At 36.9% G+C, this 21,181-nt stretch overlaps 1 protein-coding gene across 1 annotated transcript; it reads right to left on the reverse strand.

The window, feature by feature from the left end:
* Window positions 1-1,597: 1,597 nt before the first annotated feature.
* GLYATL3 (glycine-N-acyltransferase like 3) lies at window positions 1,598-21,134 on the reverse strand. Its single transcript, XM_027838355.1, has 5 exons — window positions 21,057-21,134; window positions 16,169-16,276; window positions 14,018-14,144; window positions 4,774-4,897; window positions 1,598-2,012 (listed from the first exon to the last, which is right to left on the reverse strand). Exons 1-5 carry the CDS (start codon window positions 21,132-21,134, stop codon window positions 1,598-1,600), a joined length of 852 nt encoding a protein of 283 aa, XP_027694156.1.
* Window positions 21,135-21,181: the final 47 nt, after the last annotated feature.

A 21,181-nucleotide genomic window follows, 5' to 3' on the forward strand; every position in this document is an offset into this window, starting at 1 on the left:
AGTTCTTTCCAACTTCCATTTTGCTACTTTACTACCTATGTGAACCTTAGGTATAAACCTCAGTTTTCTCATCTGTAAAATGAGAGGATAATAGATGATCCATAGGTCCCTTTTAAGTCCAAATCTAGAAATTCACATTCTGTTTTTATTTAAATGGGACTTTGATCATTTAACCTAGGGAGTGGGCATGCTAGGGATGTCACAGATACCAGCAGAACTACTGAGATATTAAATTATGGAGGCTGTTAATAAAAAATCTCCCTGCTAAGCTGTCATTATGAATCTTCTTAGCTTTGTTTCTACTTCTTGAAATAATCAAATTTCTTGGATACCAATATATCTTTCCTGACTCCTACTCAAAGGTAAACTATGCAAGCATATTCACAGTTCCTACTCAGTAGCATGGCCATCCTATGACAATTGTTTTATTGTTATCAAATAGAAGTCTGGAAAAGTTATTAAAAAAAAAGATTTAGAGATTTTCAAAGTCAATGGTTCTCAAGTGTTTCATTCTGCCATGGCTTCTCCTTATAATAGAGGGGTTTCATTTTCTTGCACCTAGGACCAAGGACAGCTATAAATCTTGCCTTAGACCAGATAGGGTTTCTACCTTTAAAGTTAACCAGTGGAGGGGTTGGGGGAGGCAAGTGAAAAGAGGGAGATAAGTCACAAGATAATAGAGACATGCATCGTGGTTGACTTAGAAACAGTAACAGTAACAGCCACTGCTTAGGATTTAAACAGCCCACACTATTATTCTATCACCCAAGGAGTGTAGATTATGAAAGGGGCGAGAAGTGAAGGGAAGGAAGGGAACAAGCATTTATTAAGTGACTCCTTTCTGCCAGGCACTATGCTAAGTGCTTAACAAATTTTTCATTTGATCTTCACAATAGCCCTATGAAATAGGTGCTATTATTATCCCTATTTTATGGTTGAGGAAATAAAGGCAGGCAGAAGTTAAGTGACTTGCCCAGTCACACAACTGCTAATCTGAGGCTAGATCTGAACTGAGACCTTCCTGACTCCAAACCCAGCCTTCTATTTACTGTCACCACCTAGTTCTTAGAAACACAAGAATGAATCCCAATAAGATAAAGGGAAAGGGAAAGAAAAGGCTAATAAATGAAGAGCTGAGTCAAAAATGATGGGAATAGAAGATGATAGGTTAATATAGGGAGATCAAGGTGTTAGAGAGTTGGGTCAGTAGCCTAGATTATAGCAACTAGCTATAATTAAGTACTTACATGTCAAGTCTTTTATCCTGAGATGCTAACCTCTGTCATAAATGCTAAGGAAGGGCTGCTGACTGTCACATTAGCTTATCATGAAACTGGAACATGGAATTGCCTGAGCTGAGTACCAAAGAATGGCAGACATATCCACTTTCTGCTAGCTCCTGACTCCTTTAGTTACTTCCAGAGGAGCCTGGGAAGAATAGAATCATGGTCTCCCAGATCTGATCTTGTCTCTTCCAAGACAAGATTGGGACTCTCATATTTATATTTCAATTCCTTATTCCCTGGCAGATAAGGAAGCATTGGGTAAGCAGAAAAAGTAAGAAAGAGTATCAATTCTGCTTTAGGGATAGGTATATCTAGACAGAAAAAGCCCTAGGAGTGAGGATAAGTCTATGAAAACGGCAAGGCAAAAATCGAACATTAAAGCTTTTGAGAAGAGTTATCGATGCTATGTTATCATCTAAGACATTGCCTTGACATGGGAATCCCCGGCTTTGGAGCTTTCTGGTCAATGTCATAGTCACCAGCCGGCTATAACCTTTCCTACGGTGCTCCGGCAAGGTGTAACCATGAATCATTGTGGCAAATTGGTCTGTGATACTCCAAGAAACTGGTCTGCCATTTTCATCTCGGACACACACACTAGGAAAGCAGTAGATGAGGTTGGCAAGGTATCGGTGGCACTGTTCATTTCCACCCCGGGACCAAGTTCTGTTTAGCAGATCAGCTTCAGCAACACTCAGGTAAGACAGCTGAGGGGAAGGTGCCACTCTAAAGGAAAATGTGGCATGTTAGATGCAATTCAGTCACAGAATTAGAAATCATTTTGTCCATTTCCTTTTTGCCACACAAATTCACAGATAAAATCATTTTAGATAAGAGTAGTATCAAGCTAGTAAAGTACTTAATTGATGTACAAGTAATAAATTCCACAGTTCTCTGTGTGATCCTTTTGAGGCACTTAAAAAATTCTGATCATCAGTAAGTTTCTCCTTATACTTAATCTAAATCATTTCTGCTTTAATATTAGCTCATTTATTCTTTTTTTCAATATATGGAATAAAACAAACATTTCCTTAATAAAGTACAATAAAAAGATGATTATACATGAAACTGAAAATCTACTATGCACAACTTGCTATTCCTTTCAAACATACAACAAAATTATAATGTCAATTTCTTTTTTTTCTTCTCTCTCCCTCCCTACCCTAGAGATGGCTATCATTAAACACAAATATATATATATAATATATATACATGTATGTATGTATATGTGTATATATATATATAAAATTATTCTGTAACTACTTTTATTTATCAGTTCTTTCTCTGGATTCAGATATCACCTTTCTTCATATGTCCTTTATAGTTAATTTGGGTATTTATAATAGACAAAATTACTTATTTGCTAAAAATCATTCCTAAAACAGCATTACTAGGGGCAGCTAGGTGGCACAGTGGATAGAGCTCTGGCCTTGCAGTCAGGTGGACCTGAGTTCAAATCCGACCTCAGACACTTGACGCTAACTAGCTGTGTGACCTTGGGCAAGTCACTTAACCCCAATCACCTAAGCAAAAAAATATATATATATGTATATATATATATCATATATATATATATTGCTGTTACTGATGACAGTTAAAAATTGTTTACCATGGTATTGATAATACCCCTTTTTAGAATTTGAAGTTTTATCAAGTTCTGTCTTTGACACTCACTACATACACTTTTGGCAGGATTTATATCAGTTGAGAAAGTTCCCACACCAGGAATTCCCCACATTGATGAAATCATAGATCTTCCACATCATCACATATAATATTTTGCAAATTCTCTATATCTCAGTCTACAAAAAAATACAGGGAAAAAGTAGAAAAATCAGAGCTTACACCAAAAAGCTACAATAATGAGAATTAGATGGACTATACCTAAATCCTGGGCAGGAAGACTGTAATTACAGAAGAACTAGCAGAGAGAATAATATCAATAAAGTTATCATCTGTCATACTGTGCTAATAATAGCCAAAATTTAGATAGGGATATACTTTCTAATTCAAAGGTGCCTAACTGTCCTATGATCTTTTTTTGTAGGTTCCAGATTGATAATTGCAAAGCCATATCAGAAAAGAAGAATGTCACTTGCCTTGTAAGAAAGAAAATTCCTTAGCTTTATGTGGCATCCTTTTGGGTACCTTAAGAACTTCTGACCATCAGTAAGTTCCAGCACTGCATTGCCAGCTTTCTCTTTAGTGTTAAAGGTGACTTTATCAGTCAGTCAGCTGTCTAACTATGAAACAAGAAAACAATCTAGCCTTTGGCTTAATTTTAAAGCCTTTGGCTTTAATTCCTTCTTCAAAATTGTAACCAAAAGAGGCCAGAAGACATGAATCCAAAGATTGAAAGGTGTTGCCAATGAGGATATGGTCAATTACAAAAAAACAAAACAAAAAACAAAACAAAACAAAAACCCCACCAAAACAACAACAAAAAAAACACAAACAAAAAAAACAAAAAACAAAATAAAAACAAAAACAAAAACAAAAAAGTTCTATAGTTGTAGGATATTGTAGGATCAGTTGATCCTCTGGACAGCAGTGGTCAGGTAGGTTACCATATTCCAGTTTTTGTTTCTTTTGGTCAGTGAGCAGGACACTGAACAAAGAATGAATGAGTGGGGTCAGTGGCCTAATTACTACAGTTAGGTGGTCTAACTCTTTATGCAGAAGGTTTCAGCTCCTAGGCCAATGTCCAGTGTAACAAGGTTGTGATTAATAGGATTTAGTGACTATTGTTCTACAATGATAATATTCATAATAATATATTCCACATAAACCAAATAAAAAAGTATGAAAACAAGATCATGATAGATTATAATGATCACTACTTATATTTATAAATTAACCTTGGTTTCTAATTTTGTTTAAGCTTTTGTTATGCACAGAGCTAGAATTAGCATTTTTCATTCCTGGCAAGATTCACAAAATGCACTCTGGAAAGCACATGAAATGTACCCTCAACCCCAACTTTTTAAAAGACGAATTCAGTGGAAGTTGTGCTGAGTAGAGCTAGGGTGGGGCAGGAGTTTATCTGGATACAGTAGCCTCTGGAAGAGGCATGAGGCAGTATCTCATTTAAATCAGTTATTCTTGCTAAACAAATGCTAAACGAAGCTAATACTTTCTTTAGTTGACTTAAAACTTCTAAATTGAGTAAGGAGAATACAAGTGCAAAATAACATGATTTGAAGCTGACCATAGACAATTCAGAATCTATTCATACTTAGTATCCAGGAAAAATAAAGATCTTTTTTGTTGTATATTTGGTGCGAAAAAAAATATGCAAAAGTCTTAATTCATTGACATCAACTTTACCCCTCCAAAACCCCCTGAAAATTGCATTTCAGTTCTAGTACCAATTTGAGTGTCAAGTCCCTAATTATTCTCAAGGAAAGGTTTGGATATTTTGACCCCTGCTGCATATATTTTCTTAATGCTACTCCTCCCCTAAACTGAGAAAATTGGTTTAACATACCGGGAATTGACATCTGGCATAGAGAATGGAGGAAACTCAACTGCCTTAAAGGAAGTCAAATTTACATCCAACTGTTTCGAGTTTGCAACAGCCCTGGAAACTTCATATATCCCATCCTGGAGTCCTATGAAGAAAGAATTAAAAAAAGAAGTAATGAAAATGAGTGTTTTATTTGAGAAATAAAGGGCAACTGTTCATTACAGAATTCTTATAGAACTTATAGTATACACTAAATAACATAGCAACATGCAGGGTACAGCAAGAAGAAAACTAGGCTTGAAGCCTGAAAAAAATTGTTGTGCAGTGGCATGATTTGGAGGCAGAGAAACTCTTTCCATAGCTCAATCCTGGCATTTATTAGCTTCATGACCTTGTGTAAGTCACTTTATATCTGTTCGGCATTTTTCTGATCTGTAAAACAAGTAGTCAATTGACTTCTGACCTTTAAGGCACCCTCCTGCTCTGCATCTATGATTCTGTGCACATAGTTTCAAGTTCTGGATCAGTCAGTCACCTACTAGGAGAGAAGCCTCGAGTGTCAATTGACTTCTCTGAGGCTCTGCTCCTCTCCATCCCCTTTCCTCCCAAGATGAAAATTGTCAGGATTTTCCTCACTGGGTAGTTGTGAGGAAAAAATTAGGTAATATGTGAATGTGCTATGTGTACAGTAAAGTGCTATAAAAACATAAACTTGTTAGTTATGTATTTGTTGTGTTTTGTCATTTTTAGTCTTGTCCGACTCTGTGTGACCCCATTTGGAGTTTTCTTAGAAAAGATACTGGAGTGGTTTGCCATTTCCTTCTCCAGCTCATTTTACAGATGAGGAAATTGAGGCCAACAGGGCTAAGTGACTTGCCCCAGGGTCACACGGCTAGTGTCTGAGGCCTGATTTGAACTCAGGAAGATGAGTCTTCCTGACTCCAGGTCTGGCACTCAATCTACTGGGCCACATAGGTAGTCTTTTATTCTAATTAATGTCTATATTGCATATGATTTCCTATTTTTTTCTTTACATTCTCTTTTATGGTAGGAATTTAACAGTCATCAACAAACATATCAATTTACAAAGAACAAAAAATGAGGATTACATGTGAACTTGTGAACTTACTACATTTTTTAAAGGTATATTATTAAATTTAACAAGAAAGTAACAAATTTGCTGTTTGTTTGTTAAGCCTGATTTTCAAGATAGAATTGTTAGCCCCTTGAGGTCAGGTAGCATTTCCTACTTTTGCTTACAAAGTAGATAACAAAATATGAAAAATGGAGGGGATAATAGAGATGAAAGTATTCAATAAATACTTGACTGGATAATAATAATACTTCACATTTATATAGTGCTTACTATGTGCCAAGCACTGTGCTAAGTGCTTTACTTATATTATTATATCATTTGAACCTCACAACAACCCTGGAAGGTAAGTGCTATTATTATCCCCATTTTACAAATAAGGAACCTGAGGCAAACAGAGATTAAGTGACTTGCCCAGGGTCACATAGCTACTAAGTGTCTGAAGGCTACATGTGAACTCAGGTCTTCCTGACTCCAGACCCAGAACTCTATCCACTGTGCCACCTCTGGATGATCCCGAACTAGGTAATATGAAAACCTTAGAGTTACTAGGATGTCTCCATAGAGTTGAACTATGTTTAGCAAATCTAAGATGACATCTCAAGTGTAACAATGATAGTTAACATTTATATAGAGTTTTATGGTTTGCAAAGTACTTTGTGTGCATTATTTCCACATTATTCCATATTATCTCCACAAAACCCTGTGAGTTAGGGCTATTATTATTTTACCCATTTTACAGAAGAGTAAACTAAGGCCCAGAAAGTGTAAATGACTTGCCCAAGGTCATGCAGCTCATAACTGTCTAGTAGAGGATTTAAGTCTCGGTCTTTTTGAGTATAAATCTAACGCTTTATGGGGTATGCAGCTCTCTTACGGCAATAGAGTGTCAAATAAAATGTCATTTTTTTCAGAGACATACAAACGCACATATACCTAGATAGATAGATAGATAGATAGATAGATAGATAGATAGATAGATAGATAGATAGACGGATGGATGGATAGGTAGATATATGACCTAGTCCCCACAAGACAGCACAATACTTCCAAAGAATGACTTCCAAGAGATAAATGTGGCAACAACAAATGAGAACTCACATTTGAGTAATACTTTTAAGATTTACAAAGCATTGTTCTCACAACAAGCTATAAGGTAAGTATTACAAATATTCTTATTCCCATTTTACAGGTGAGAAACCTGACACTCCGAAAGGTTCAGTGACTTGATTTTGCTGTTCAGTTATAATTAGTAAATTCCCAAGATGGGATTTGAATCCTATGACTCCTGAATGAAATCCATCTTTTCATATGCTGTGAAAAGTTGCTTCCCTAAAATACATTGGTCATTGGTAAAAACACATTCTTCCCCTTTTTCTTTCTTTTCTTTTTTATTATGAACTTAACAACAATTTCAATATACAATGGAGAGCAAAGGATGAGGACTGCAGGTGAAATCACACTATTCCGTTATGCAGTTTGTCTTAAAAAAAAGTGTATATAAAACTAAGGAAAGCAAAAGAAAAATCGCCATTTGTGACTCCTGAAATTTTGGTTTTTTTTTTAGTGTGTTTTGGTGCTTTATTCATGATTTTTCCTTACTTTTTCCTTCCTTCTTTCCTTCCTTCCTTCCTCCCTCCCTCCCTTTTTTCTTTCTTTCTCTTTTTCTTTCTTTCCTACTAACTTGCCCTCCCCTCACTCTATTGTAACAAATAAGTATGGTCAGGCAAATGATATTTGAAAATATGTACCCCATTCTATACTTCTAATCTACCACTTCTCTACCAGCACCATCTCCTTTTTCATGCAGGTAGAATGAGGAACAAGAGGTCATGTGATGGATGAAGCAGGGGATAAAAATTAGCTCTAGCTTTTTTATTTTAAATAATTGCATAGAAATAAGGAAACCTTTGGAGATGTAAGAGGATGTAGTGCTACGATGAAAAAAAAACACACTGAATTTGGAGTCAGACTACAGGTTCAGATTCTAGTTCTGCCACTTTCTACCTGTGTATTCTTGGGGAAATCACTAGATATCTCTGGTTACATTTTCCAATTTATGCAATGGGTTTGTTAGACTTGATGACCTTAAAGATTCCTTCCAGATCTAAATTGATAATCCTATAAAATATAAGGGACCCAATTCATAGAATCCAAATTGGAGGGAACTGAAGCTGTGTAGTCCAACCACTGACTAAGTAAGAATCCTTTCTAACATGTCTGTGATAAATAGTCATCCAGCTTTTGCTTAAAAATTTCTACTGAGGGCGGAGCCAAGATGGTGGAGCAAAAGCATTGACTTGCTTAAGTTCTCCCCCAAACCCCTCCAAATACCTATAAAAATGACTCTAAACAAATCCTAGAGCAGCAGAACCCACAAAAAGACAGAGTGAAACAAATTTCCAGCCCAAGACAACCTGGATGGTTGATGGCAAAGGTCTGTTGTGCCAGGCTGGGAGAGGAGTGCAGTTCAGTATGGGCTGTACTGGCAGGGCCCCAGGAAATCCAGAGCAGGCTTCAGGGGACTGAATCATGGGCAGCTGTGGTGGTTTCTTTAGTTCTCAAACCACAAATGCCAAAGACAACTTAGAAGGTCAGTAGGAAAGGGTCTGTCAGACCTGGGTGAGAGAGGAGAGTGGTCCAGCACCAGCCTGGGCATGGCCCTAGGGTGGCAGCCACAGTGGCAGTTGATTCCAGAGCTCTCAGCCCACAGATGGTGGGGGATTGAGTGGCTGATCAGAGGGGGATTGCAGGGATCTCTTTGTTGGTGCTGAGACAGGATTATCTTGCTTTGCCTGTGCTTGGATCTGGGTCACAGTCCTGGGTGGCAATCCTGGGGTGAGGAGGAGCACTGGCATGGAGGAGCTTGTGGCAGCAGTGGAAAGGGAATCCTCCTTATAGTTCCAAGGCAGAAAAGAGGGTTTGTGTTCACTCATAGACCCGAGCACAGGCCAGGAAAGGAGTAAACACCTCACCTTTGATCATACTACCTTGGAAGAGCTGAAAATTTACATGTACCCAGAAGTATCTCTGAAAACAGCTGCACAAAACCCCTGAAGTTTGGAACAGTACACCCTCCACTCTGGAAGCAGAGCCCAGCCTTAACAAAGAGTTAAAAAGTCAAGTAATTGGCTGGGAACGTGAGGAAACAGCAGAAAAAAACCTCAGACTATAGAATCTTATTTTGGTGACAAAGAAGATCAAAACATACAACCAGAAGAAGACAACAAAGTCAAAGCTCCTACATCCGAAACCTCCAAGAAAAATATGAATTGGTCTCAGGCCATGGAAGAGCTTAAAAAGGATTTGAAAATCAAGTAAGAGAAGTAGAGGAAAAACTGGGAAGAGAAATGAGAATGATGCAAGAAAATCATGAAAAACAAGTCAAAAACTTGCTAAAGGGGACCCAAAAAATACTGAAGAAAATAGCACTTAAAAAATAGACTAACCTACATGGGGAAAAAGGTCCAAAAAGCCAATGAGGAGAAGAATGTCTTAAAAAGCAGAATTGGCCAAATGGAAAAGGAGGTCCAAAAGCTCACTAAAGAAAATAATTCCTTAAAAATTAGAATGGAGCAAATGGAAGGTAATGACTTTATGAGAAATCAAGAAATTATAAAACAAAACCAAAAGAATGAAAAAAATAGAAGACAATGTGAAAAATCTCATTGGAAAAATAACTGACCTCAAAAATAGATGCAGAAGAGATAATTTAAAAATTATTGGACTATCTGAAAGCCATGACTGAAAAAAGAGCCTAGACATTAACTTTCCAGAAGTTATCAAGGAAAACTGCCCTGATATTTCAGAACCAGAGGGCAAATTAGAAATGGAAAGAATCCACCGATCTCCTCCTGAAAGAGATCCCCAAAGGAAAACTCCTAGGAATATTGTAGCTAAATTCCAGAGTTCCCAGGTCAAGGAGAAAATACTGCAAGCAGTCAGAAAGAAACAATTCAAGTATTGTGGAAACCCAATCAAGACAACACAAGATTTAGCAGCTCCTACATTAAGGAACCAGAGGGTATGGAATATAATATTCCAGAGGGCAAAGGAGATAGGATTACAATCATGAATCACCTACCTATCTTACCCTACAGGAAAATAAGGGGGAAGCACACGATAAGAGAGGGGAGGATGATAAAAGGGAGGGCAGATTGGAGGAGTGGCTAATCAGAAGCAAACACTTTTGAGGAGGGACAGGGTCAAAGGAGAGAATAGAATAAATGGGGGGCAGGATAGGATGGAGGGAAATATAGTCAGTCTTTCACAACATGACTGTTATGGAAGTGTTTGGCATGACTGCATATGTATAACCTATATTGAATTGCTTGCCTTCTCAATGACAGTGGGTGGGGAGGGAGGAAGGGAGAAAATTTGGAACTCAAAGTTTTAAAAACGAATGTCAAAAATTGTTTTTACATGCAACTGGGAAATAAGATATACAGGCAATGGGGTATAGAAATCTATCTTGCCCTACAGGAAAAAAGAAAGGGAAAGGGATAAGAGAAAGGGAGGGGGGCAATAGAAGGGAGGGCAGATTAGGGGAAGAGGTATTCAGAATGCATGCTGTCTGGGAGTGGTGGGAGGGGAGAGATGGGAAAAAATTGGAATTCACAATCTTGTGGAAGTGAATGGTGAAAACTAAAGATAAATAAATTAATTAATTTTGGGGGGAAAAAAGGAAAAAAAAAAACAAAAAAAAATCCTACTGAAATGGAAATGATTCCTTCCCAAGGCAGGCGATTCCATTTTTTTGCATAGCACTAATTATTGGGAAACTTTTATTTAATCAAGCCAACCTCTAACTTTCTAAAACTTCTATCCATCAGTCAGTTTTGCTCCATGGGGACCCAAGACGACAAATCTGAACCCCTTTCCAGATAACAGCCCTTTCAGTTCTTGAACATAGTAATCATGTCTCTAAGTCTTCTCTCTTCCAGGTTAAATATACTCACTTCCTAATTAGACATTTTGGCATCTAAGACACCACCCTTTTCTCCCTCTGAATGACCCCACCTTTGAGGTCACCTTTGAGTCCTTGGTGGGGGGATAGAGAAAAGGTGAAAAAGGGAATCCAAAGAGGAGTTCAGCTGAAGTGGGATTGATAGAGGAATTATAACAATAATTATCCAACTCACGATAATAAGCAGATTAAGCTCAATTTTTTCTACTGAATATGAGTACTATCAAAAGATACATACAATGCATTTTAAAATTATCCAATTAAAATTATTATTATTATATATTGTATTTATTATATATAAAACTTGTATTCTTCCTCCTTCTCTGGTCTCCAAATTATCCATGCCTTGAAACAAAGTCTCAGGTGACCTACCAATTTCTTTCAAATGCTTCTTATTCATGGTTTCTGGACCCTTAGAATCCTAGATGTAGAGTGGCAAGGGATCTTAGATGTCATCCACTTCAGTACTTTCATTTTACAAAGGAGGAAGGTAAGGCTCAGAGGAGTCAAGTGACTTATCCAGGGTCACATAGATATTAGTGACAAAGATGGAATTTGAATGCATATCTTTTGAATCACTAATCTTTCCATTGCACCACACTGCTTCTTCACCAGGTTGTCCTCTGGATGCTTTCTAGTTTATCAATGTCCTTCTTAAAATGCAACTTTGAGAACTAAACACAATACTCCAAATGTGGTCTGACTAGAGGTACAGGAGAACTATGATCTTCCTAGTCTGGGATATTATATATCTCTTAATGCAGCCTCAGATTGCAAACTTTGTTCCAAAAAAGAACGGCTGTCTTCCTAATAATATGTATGTTATCTGTAATAGTAAGTACTTCTCCTTCATGTCTAAGGTCTTAAAGCAGTAGTTTGCAAAGTGTGATATGGGATCCACACCCCTGCCCTAGACTCTTTCAAGGTGTCCATTAGGTACAAAATATTTTCATAATAAAAGAAGAATAAAATTCTATGTTCTAATTTCTAATGTGATATATATATATATATAATATTTTCTAACGTGAAACGTGTGTGTGCATGCATATGCGTGCGTGTGTGTGTGTGTGTGTGTGTGTGTGTGTGTGTGTGTGTGGTATATTCCACCTAAACAGAAGCCTTTTGGGGCGGGTAGGAATAAAAGCTACTCAATAATTTTTTTTTATTTTTAAAAACTTTTTTTTAATCAATAATTTTTAAGGGACCTTCAAAATGTTTGAGAACCAGTGCTTTAAAATAATGAGTGAGTCTTTGGAATACCAAGTAGCAGGATATTTGAAAATAATGATAACTATATTTCACCCTAATCATTTTGTTTTTAAGACTGAATCTCCTTATTTCACACAAGATAGAAAAGCAGTAGTCACTCATGGGCCAATACCACCGCTGATCTACACAGAAACTTTGATCTTCTCTGTTTCTGACTTAGCCTGGTTCACTTCTCTTTAGGCAACCTGGTGGTCTTCTCTTCCTAAGAACTCACCATATTGGTGTTGTACAATCATCTTTAGCCCTAGTGAAGCTCAAAACTCCTGAACTTAAGCAATCTACAAGCCTTGGTCTCCCCCAACAGCAGAGATTACAGGCATTTATAACTATACCAGCCTTAATCATTTTCACTTATCAGTGATTTTGGTGGAGAATTATGGAAATTACTTGCATTTAAAATTTTATATTCATTGATATATTTTGTTTCTTTCATTTGAAAATATATTCTTCTCCCCTCCAACATCTAACAAGCCATATCTTACGGAAAAGATTTGGGGAAAAGGGGCAGGGCATTTTGGAAAATCAACAAATCCATCATGTCTGAAAGTATATGCAATATTCCACACATTTCCCTACCTATGCAAGAAAAAAAAATGAGATGCAATTTTTCCCCATTTTTGTCCAAGGTCAAGTTTAGTCATCGTAATTACTCAGTGTTCAGGGTTTTTCTCCCCTTTCCATTTATACTCCTGTAGCTATTGTATATGTTGTTTTGTTGATTCTGTTTATTCTACTCTGCATCATTTCATGTTCTTTTACTCTTCTCTGAATGCTTCATAGTCATCATTTCTTCAAATGTAGTAATATTCCTCTATGTTCATGTACTACAATTTGTTTAGCTATTCCCCAAATCAATGGGTATATACTTTATTTTTATTTCTTTGTGATTTTGAAAAGTAATACCATTAATATTTCTGTGTATATGGAACCTTGTTTTCTGTCTTTGACCTTTTAAGGGTATCTTCCTAGCAAAGTGATGTCTGGGTCAAAGGGTAAGAACATTTTAGTCATTTATTATTATTATTTTTTATAATTCCAAATTGCTTTGCAAAATTGTTGGACCAATTCACAGCTCCATCAACAATGAAATCTGATTGCATTTCTCTAAGCAAATGGTCATTCTGTGAATCCTATGGTTAGGAACTAAGAACAAAAGGGAAAAAAGAAGATACGTTGGTAAATATGAGTTGGGCTGATACAAATTTGGGGAACCAAAGATTTTTCATAGGCTTAATGATTTCTAAAAACAACTTACAGGGCAAGTTTTTTTTTTTTTTTTTTTTTTTTTTATGTGAGGCAACTGGGGTTAAGTGACTTGCCCAGAGTCACACAGCTAGTGAGTGTTATGTGTCTGAGGCCGGATTTGAACTCAGGTTCTCCTGACTCTAGGGCCTGTGCTCTATCCACTGCACCACCTAGCTGTCCCCAGGGCAAATAATTTTAAAATGAACATCATCAAGCACCAAAGTTACAATAATTTGTTCTGCCATGTTTGCTGAGAGAAGGAGAGAGATTGTGGATCTTGTAATGAAAGAATAGGAATGCTATTATTACCTCTTTCTAGTTGTGGAAGAATAAAAATCTTCCCTATTGGATCAATCTTATTTCAAGAGATTGAGAAGAATTATAGTGGGATTGTGTAAAGGAGGATGTGAAAGGAATAATATTGCATGTATCCACCTTTTGAGAGCACCTATAGAAATCTATAACCAGTGCTATTAAAATTCCTTCCATTAAAATGAATTGTAATTAAAAGGGTCTTTTTTCCATAAGAGCCAACTCTTCATATCATATAACAAAGAAACAAACTTTTAAAAACAAATATTACCTCCCCACCAAAACAAACAAATAAACAAAAAACAAAACAAAGCAGAGCCATGAGTGGAAGTAGGAGGGAAAATTGCTGAACCCATAGCTCTTTTGACATACTACTTCACCTTGTATCTGAAAGACTTGCTCCCAGTTGATAACATCAGGCTCCTCTAGAAGCTTACGATAAGCCCTGAAATCCTTATAGAAGACTGCATAAGCATTGGTATAATGGTCCAGATCATCTGTTTTAGCCTAGGGAAGAAGTATATCATCATGAAATTAACAAAAGCCTATATGAGATCCAAATCTTGAAGGTCTATGGCCTGCTCAGTTACAAATTTTTAAATAAAATTTCTCCTTTACAACTTCCCTTTTTTTTTTAAGGCAACTGGGGTTAAGTGACTTGGCCAGGGTCACACAGCTAGTAAGTGTCAAGTGTTTGGTCTGAAACCAGATTTGAACTCAGGTCCTCCTGACTTCAGGGCCAGTGTTCTATCCACTGTGCCACCTCGCTGCCCTTCAACAGTTTCTTCCAAAAGCTATTATAGATGTATATATGTGCACAGATGTATGTATGCAAGGCAGACTCATCTTCCTGAGTTCAAATCTGGCCTTAGATACGTACTAGCTGTGTGACCCTGGACAAATCACTTAACACTCTTCGACTCAGTTCCTCACCTGTAAAATGAGTTAGAGAAGGAAATGGCAAACTGCTCCAGTGTCTTTGCCAAGAAAACCCCAAATAGGGTTACAGAGAATCAGACATGACTAAAAACAACTGAACAGAATTTGTATAATATGTATGTGCGTATTTTGATATGTTTATATATATGTATATGTAGGTGCATATGTGTATAGATGCAGATATGTATGTATCTATTTGTGTATATATGTGGGTGAATACATATGTGTGTGTGCATATCTATATGCATCTTTATGAATGTGTGTGTGTGTGTGTGTGTGTGTGTGTATAATAGTCACTTAATCTCTCAGTTCTCTAAGTAATTCTCTTAACTCTAAATTGCAGAGAAGGTGCCACCTGGCATTGGTAGGATGAATTTCCTCACCTAGAAATTCCCTATACCAATAAAATCTAAAGTCCAGTTCCTATCCCTATTTAATCTTATGATCCAGAACCCTGAAATTCCTCCCTATGTTCATGACAAACTACTCTTCTTTCTTTTCTTCTGCCTCACTCCTCTTAAGCCTGTTTTTCTTTCCATTTTGACCTCTATGTACTCTATCTCTCCCTGTTCTCCCAGTCCATCTTTTTTTTTTTTTTACAATTAGGGTTAAGTGACTTGCCCAGGGTCACACAGCTAGTAAGTGTCAAGTGTTTGGTCTGAGGTCGGATTTCAACTCAGGTCCTCCTGACTTCAGGGCTGGTACTCTATCCACTGCGCCACCTATCTGCCCCTCTAGTCCATCATTTTTGCTCTGCTCTCCTTCCCCTCCAATGTCAATCTTTACCCCTGTAGTTAACCAGTTCAACAATACACTATCCTCTCTCCTTGAATCCCTTGCTGGCTTGTCTTATTGCTGACCACATCTTGCCAAATTTCAACCTCAGGTTATCTCCCACAGACTATATTCTCTGATCCTACTCCTGCACTACTGCATGTATTGTGGGGAAAGTCATACAAGTGAAAAGCCCTATATTATGAAACTAATTAGTACATTAATAATATAGTTCTAATAGCATAGCTATAAATAGGGTGGGTCAACTGGAACTTTTCCCCAGTGCACCACATCTGAAGTACTTCCTCCAAATGAAAACCTCTCTGTCCATTGGCCCTAAAGGGTTTCACCACTCTCATAGGGTCTATTTTTCTTCAGCTGCCTCTTTTCGTGGGTTATGGTCCTAGGGTCACAGACAATACCAGGAGGAGGATTAAAGCTTGACTTTCAGTAGTCTTCCAGCCCAATTACATCTGATTAGAGTAGACTGTCTCCTGTGTTGCTCCTTCTCTTCCCCACCTCATCCCCAACCTCTACACGCTACTTTGACCAAGGCCCCAGAAAGCTACTTACGGTTCAGAGTAATAATAGAAAATAACCAGTTTGTTAAAAGTGGAGAGGTGTTAGTTATGTGTTATTTTGTATGATAACGATTTCACTTAAAAGTATATAAAATTACCCTGGCCCTGCCTCTGTTCCTTTCCTCCTGAATGGTTCTAATCCCTATTCTCCTTCTTCCCCTCCAAACTGTCACCTATCCTCCATTACTAAACTCCTTCTCCGTTCTTGGATAACACAATTTCAATACCAATAGATACCTGTTTCTGCCGCCGAGTGATGACAGTTTTGAAGTCTGGCCATGAATCCACTACCACTTCCTTCTGAAAGGGATTTCCACGATTCATGTTCATTACTGCTCCATAAACCTGAGCCAACAAATTCAGAGAAGAAGGAGAAGAATGTAAATAAGAATCCAACCCCTAATGGCTTCCATTGAGGTGGTATTCTTCACATGATGTTCTTCATTTCATATTGTACTGAGCAATGATAGCCATCCTACCACTGGTTATCTAACCAGGAGAAAAATGAAAAGGAAATGGATTCCTTTGCTTTCTCTGTCCATTTTCTTAGAATCCCACCCCCTTCAAAAAAAACAAAACAAAACAAAACAATAAGTGCCAGATTTAGGCAATCCTGTGTGACTCCACACAAATTTAATCAATCGGCAAACATTTATTGAATTCTTTCTGTGTTCCAAGTACTAGTCTAGATGTTGAAGACACAAACACAAAACAAAACAAACAAACAAAAAAAAACAAACCAACCCTGAAGTAGTATCTATCCTCAAGTAATCCACAGTCTATTGTAGGAGACATGTACATATGTAAATATATACAGAATAAATGCAAAATAGTTTAGGGAGGTCACTAGCAGATAGGGGACGAAGAAAGGCTTCATACAGAAGCTAGTGCTTGATATGGCTGCATCATAAAGTATAATACAGTTATGTCAAACACCTTTATGATGGGCACTTGATACCTATGACCTAATAAGAACTGTCAAATACAAATACATCTTTATCAACCACTTGAGACTGTCAAGTAAGGTGGGAACATGGTATAAGCAAAAAAGATCACTAGACTTGTAACGAGGAGAAATGTGGGCTCAGTTCCTCCCTGAGACACTTATTTGATATGTAACACTGGACAATTCATTTAACTTCTCTGAGCTTCAGTTTTCTTAACTGTAAAATGGGGGCAACAGTACCCACAGGGACTTCTTTGTAGTCATACATCACTGGAAGAAAATTGGTGTTAACAGGATGGGCCTTTGTTTCAGGGAGAAAACTTGGATACATAAAAGAAATGGGAAATTTCTCAGAGGTGATCCTGCCTGAACTCTTCCTCTTTCTCTTCAATTTTGGGATGCATAATGGAATATTATAACCTCTGAAGATTTGAAGTTGAATATCACCCAAAGGGCAATGGAGAGGCTTATGATGGGCATGTTCTGGCTGCACCCATTAGAAAAGATATATAGGAAAAATGATAGAAAGGAAGTCATCAAAGAAACATATTACCAGAATAAAAACAATTAATTGGTTACATATGGAGAACAAGAGATGGCTGATAGCAACCTATGTCCTCCATTTGTATTTACATAGTGTTGAGAACTTAAGATTCTTAGCCTTTAAGAAACAGCTCAAGTGCCATCTTCTCCATGAAACCATTCCCAATCCTCCCATTGCTAAGGCTCTCCTTCCTAAATTACTTTTTTTTTTTTTTACTACTTTGTACATATTTGCATTTATTCATTTTATAATTCACTTGGCAGGTAGGTAACCCAATGGATAGAACTTGGAGCCAGGAAAACCTGAATTCAAATTCTGCTTCAGACATGTACTGGTTGTGTGACCCTGGGCAAGTTGTTTAACCTCTGTTTGCCTCAATTTTCTCTTCTAAATGGGAATAACAATAGTATCTATCTCACCAAGGTTGTTGTAAGGATGAAAGGTGATAACATATGTAAAACACTTGGCAAACCTCAAAGCACTATATAAATGCTAGCTATTATTTAGTAATAATGTATGCTTTATTTTTAAATTTACTTTTACACTCTCTCATTTAAATGTAAGAGTTTTGGTATTAGGGATTATTTCATTCTTTATACTTGTATCCCTAGTGCCTAGCATAGCACTTGACACACACTATGCATTTAATAAGTGTTAATTGAGTGGTTCATTCATTTGTAGGAAAACATGAATGAGAATCACACAGGATACAGGGGTATGTACATACATACATGTATATGTTTGCAAATATATGTCAGATGATATTAACATTTTCATTGGGAAAGTGTTGAATAGGGGGAAATCTAAATAAAATACAGTTGTATATCAATGAAGGATATAACAAGGTTGTATACTAGTTTGAGCTTTTATATAACGAACATAAGATCAAGCATAAAGTTATATTTTTGAGGCATTCTACAATTCCAAATGCTGCAGTAGATAGTCCCTTTGCTAGTGTAGATCCTCTGTGACTTTTGTCTGTGTCAAATCACAAAAATCCAATGGTGGATCCATGTAAGATACTAGAGGCCTTTCTTGAAGTCTTTTAACATTTTTTGAGTCCCAATGCAGCTGTCCACCTATCTGTCTCTTAACCTTCACTCTTTTACTATCCTCAGCTAACTTCCTTTTCAAACATTTCCAACGACATTGTTTATCCAAGCTTTCACTTTATGAAATTAATGAAAGAGTTCTCTTCTCTGGTTCCCTTTATATCAAAAATGATAACTTCCATTAGGCATTTTCTTTGTGGGTTTCATGACATTATGCACAGATGGTTTAGAGGGTAGTTAAGTCAACTTGCTTTTAACTCCTTAGATCACTTTTTTGCTCTAGTGTCTGTGACTTTCCAAGTTGTTCTGTGTTCCTAGAGAATCAAAGCTGTTTGGAAGCAGCATAGTACCATGCATAGAGAATGGGGCTGGATCCTGACAGCCCCGAGTTTAAGCCCTGCCTCTGACACTTAACAAGCTGTGTGACTTTGGGCAAATCACTTAACCTCTCTAGGACTTGATTTCCTCTTCTCTAAAATGAGGGGTTCAGACTACATGAATGCTGAAGTCCCTTCCAGCTCTAAATCTATGAGCCTGTGATCTTTCCTTTCAATACTCTCATTAAGTCCATTTGACTGAGGAAGCCTTCCCAAACTTGGAATGATTTTTATAAATAGGCAGGTGATGTAAATCTACTTTAAATTCACGTAATTCTAGTAGATTGGAGATGTTATGTGTGTCAAACAGAATAATAAACTATGTCTATCCAAATAGATACAATAGTAACATAAATTTTACAAAATCATAAGATTGCTGAGTTGGAAGAAACTCAGATGGCATTTAGACTAAGGCCTTCCAGAGACAAGAATCTTAAAACACCCCCAACAAGTGACCATGCAGCCTTTACTTGAAGGTATCCAAGTTGTGAGGTACTCTTTACCACTGTGATAAATCAATTCTTTGAATTCTTTGACAACTGTACTTATTATTAAGTTTTTCCTTATACGGAGCTAAAAACTTTTCCCCTGTAACTTCTTTCCTGCAGTTTCAGTAACTTTTTTTCCTTCAGTAGTAGTAGTAGTAGTAGTAGTAGTAGTAGTAGTAGTTTTAGTAGTTTTCTACTATTTAACCTAGTTTTCTTTCTGTTCCAAATGATGAATTAAGAATTCTGAAGTTGAAAATGTAACACTTCTTTCAAAACTCAGGTTTAGAACAAAAAGAAAAAAAGTGACTGGCCTCAGGATTAGAAGAGAAAATTTTAAAGTCTGTGGGGAGACATGCTTCAGTAACAATCATTATTTAAACATTAAGTATTTGTTTTTTAGGGTTGGCAAATGAAGAAACTAGAGGAATAAAGAGTTATAGAAGCATGATTAAGAGTTAACTATAGTTAGTTACATAACTATTTAAGTTACTAGCTATACTAATTATTAAATACTTTTTTGTTGTTCAGTTGTTCAGTCATTCAAGTTGTGTCAGACTTTGTCACCCCATTTGGGGTTTTCTTGGCAAAAATACTGGAGAAGTTTGTCATTTCCTCTTTTACAGATGAGGAAACTGAGGCAAACAGGGGTAAGTGAATTGCCCAGGGTCACACAGCTAGTAAGTGTCTGGGGCCAGATTTGAACTCAGGAAAATGAATCTTCCTGACTCCAGACCCAGAACTTTATCCTCTGTGCCACTAATCTGCCCACTAAATATTTTCCTAACCTATAGGCTCCCTGAGAGCAGAAACTATGGTTTATCAAAACTTTCCTCTCTTAGCAACTAACATTGTGCTCTTAAATGTTCAATGCTTTTCCTTAATAAATGTTTTTATTAGTTAATCAGTTAAACATAGTAGAACCACAGCAAGAGTCTTTGAAAAAACGAGGACAGGAGAAATTTTGCTATATGTCTATGTGTATATGTAATAACATATATTATATATATCACACACACACACACACACACACACACACGCACACACACACATATATATATTTATTGAGAGGCAACATGGCATAACCTGGATTCAAGACCTACCTCCCAAGTGACCCTGGGAAAATTACTTGACCTCTTAGTTTTCTAGACTCTCTAAGATTGTAAGTTATAGAGGAGGTATCAACTTGTACTGGTAAAAGTTTCCTCACTTGGGAGTTGACTATACCTGTGAGATCATAAGCACAGTCTCTATCCTACGAATAGTAATATACAAAGGTGGCTATTTAATCAACATTTACACAATTTTATCAATTATGTTTTTGCTAGAAAATGCACATGTAACTAGGTCAAACAATAAATGTTCTGAAAGATAATTTTTGGAGTAAGTTTGTCCTTTGGGCCATTGTCATCCTGTTGTAACTACCCAAATTTCATATATGGTGGCAAGAAAACTAGCAAGCCTTGAAGACTCAAAACTATTTTCACCATAGCAAATATCATGTATGCATTATGTAATTGGACTGTCATCAACCTGTACGTAATCAAGCAGATAGTATCATTTTCAAATGAAGAAATTGAGGCCCAGAGACGTTAAATAACTTGCATATTGTCACACAGCAATATGTTCTCACAGGCATCTGGCAGTGCTACCTCTTACTAAAAAAAAAAAAAAACTAACAAACAAACCAAAAAACCCCCCAAAAACTAGGTATATAGTACCTTGAGTGATTCAGGAAAGTTACTCTTCAGCATTTGCTCTAATATCTGAAGTTTGGTGGAACAATTGAGCAGTATCATCTTCTCTAGAACTATTAGGAACAAAATAGCTTCTAATAAAAGACAAA

The sequence above is a fragment of the Vombatus ursinus genome, unplaced genomic scaffold, assembly GCF_900497805.2.
Source record: "Vombatus ursinus unplaced genomic scaffold, bare-nosed wombat genome assembly UNPS02014826.1, whole genome shotgun sequence".
Lineage (NCBI taxonomy): Eukaryota > Metazoa > Chordata > Mammalia > Diprotodontia > Vombatidae > Vombatus > Vombatus ursinus.

What these genes read in the sequence shown, in the direction of transcription:
- GLYATL3 (XM_027838355.1), bottom strand. Translation starts at nt 21,134, where the DNA reads ATGATACTGCTCAATTGTTCCACCAAACTTCAGATATTAGAGCAAATG. An exon ending in ACTTTCCTGAATCACTCAAG is followed by an intron (nt 16,277 to 21,056) that starts GTACTATATACC and finishes TTGTTGGCTCAG; the next exon opens with GTTTATGGAGCAGTAATGAA. An exon ending in TCACTCGGCGGCAGAAACAG is followed by an intron (nt 14,145 to 16,168) that starts GTATCTATTGGT and finishes CTTCTTCCCTAG; the next exon opens with GCTAAAACAGATGATCTGGA.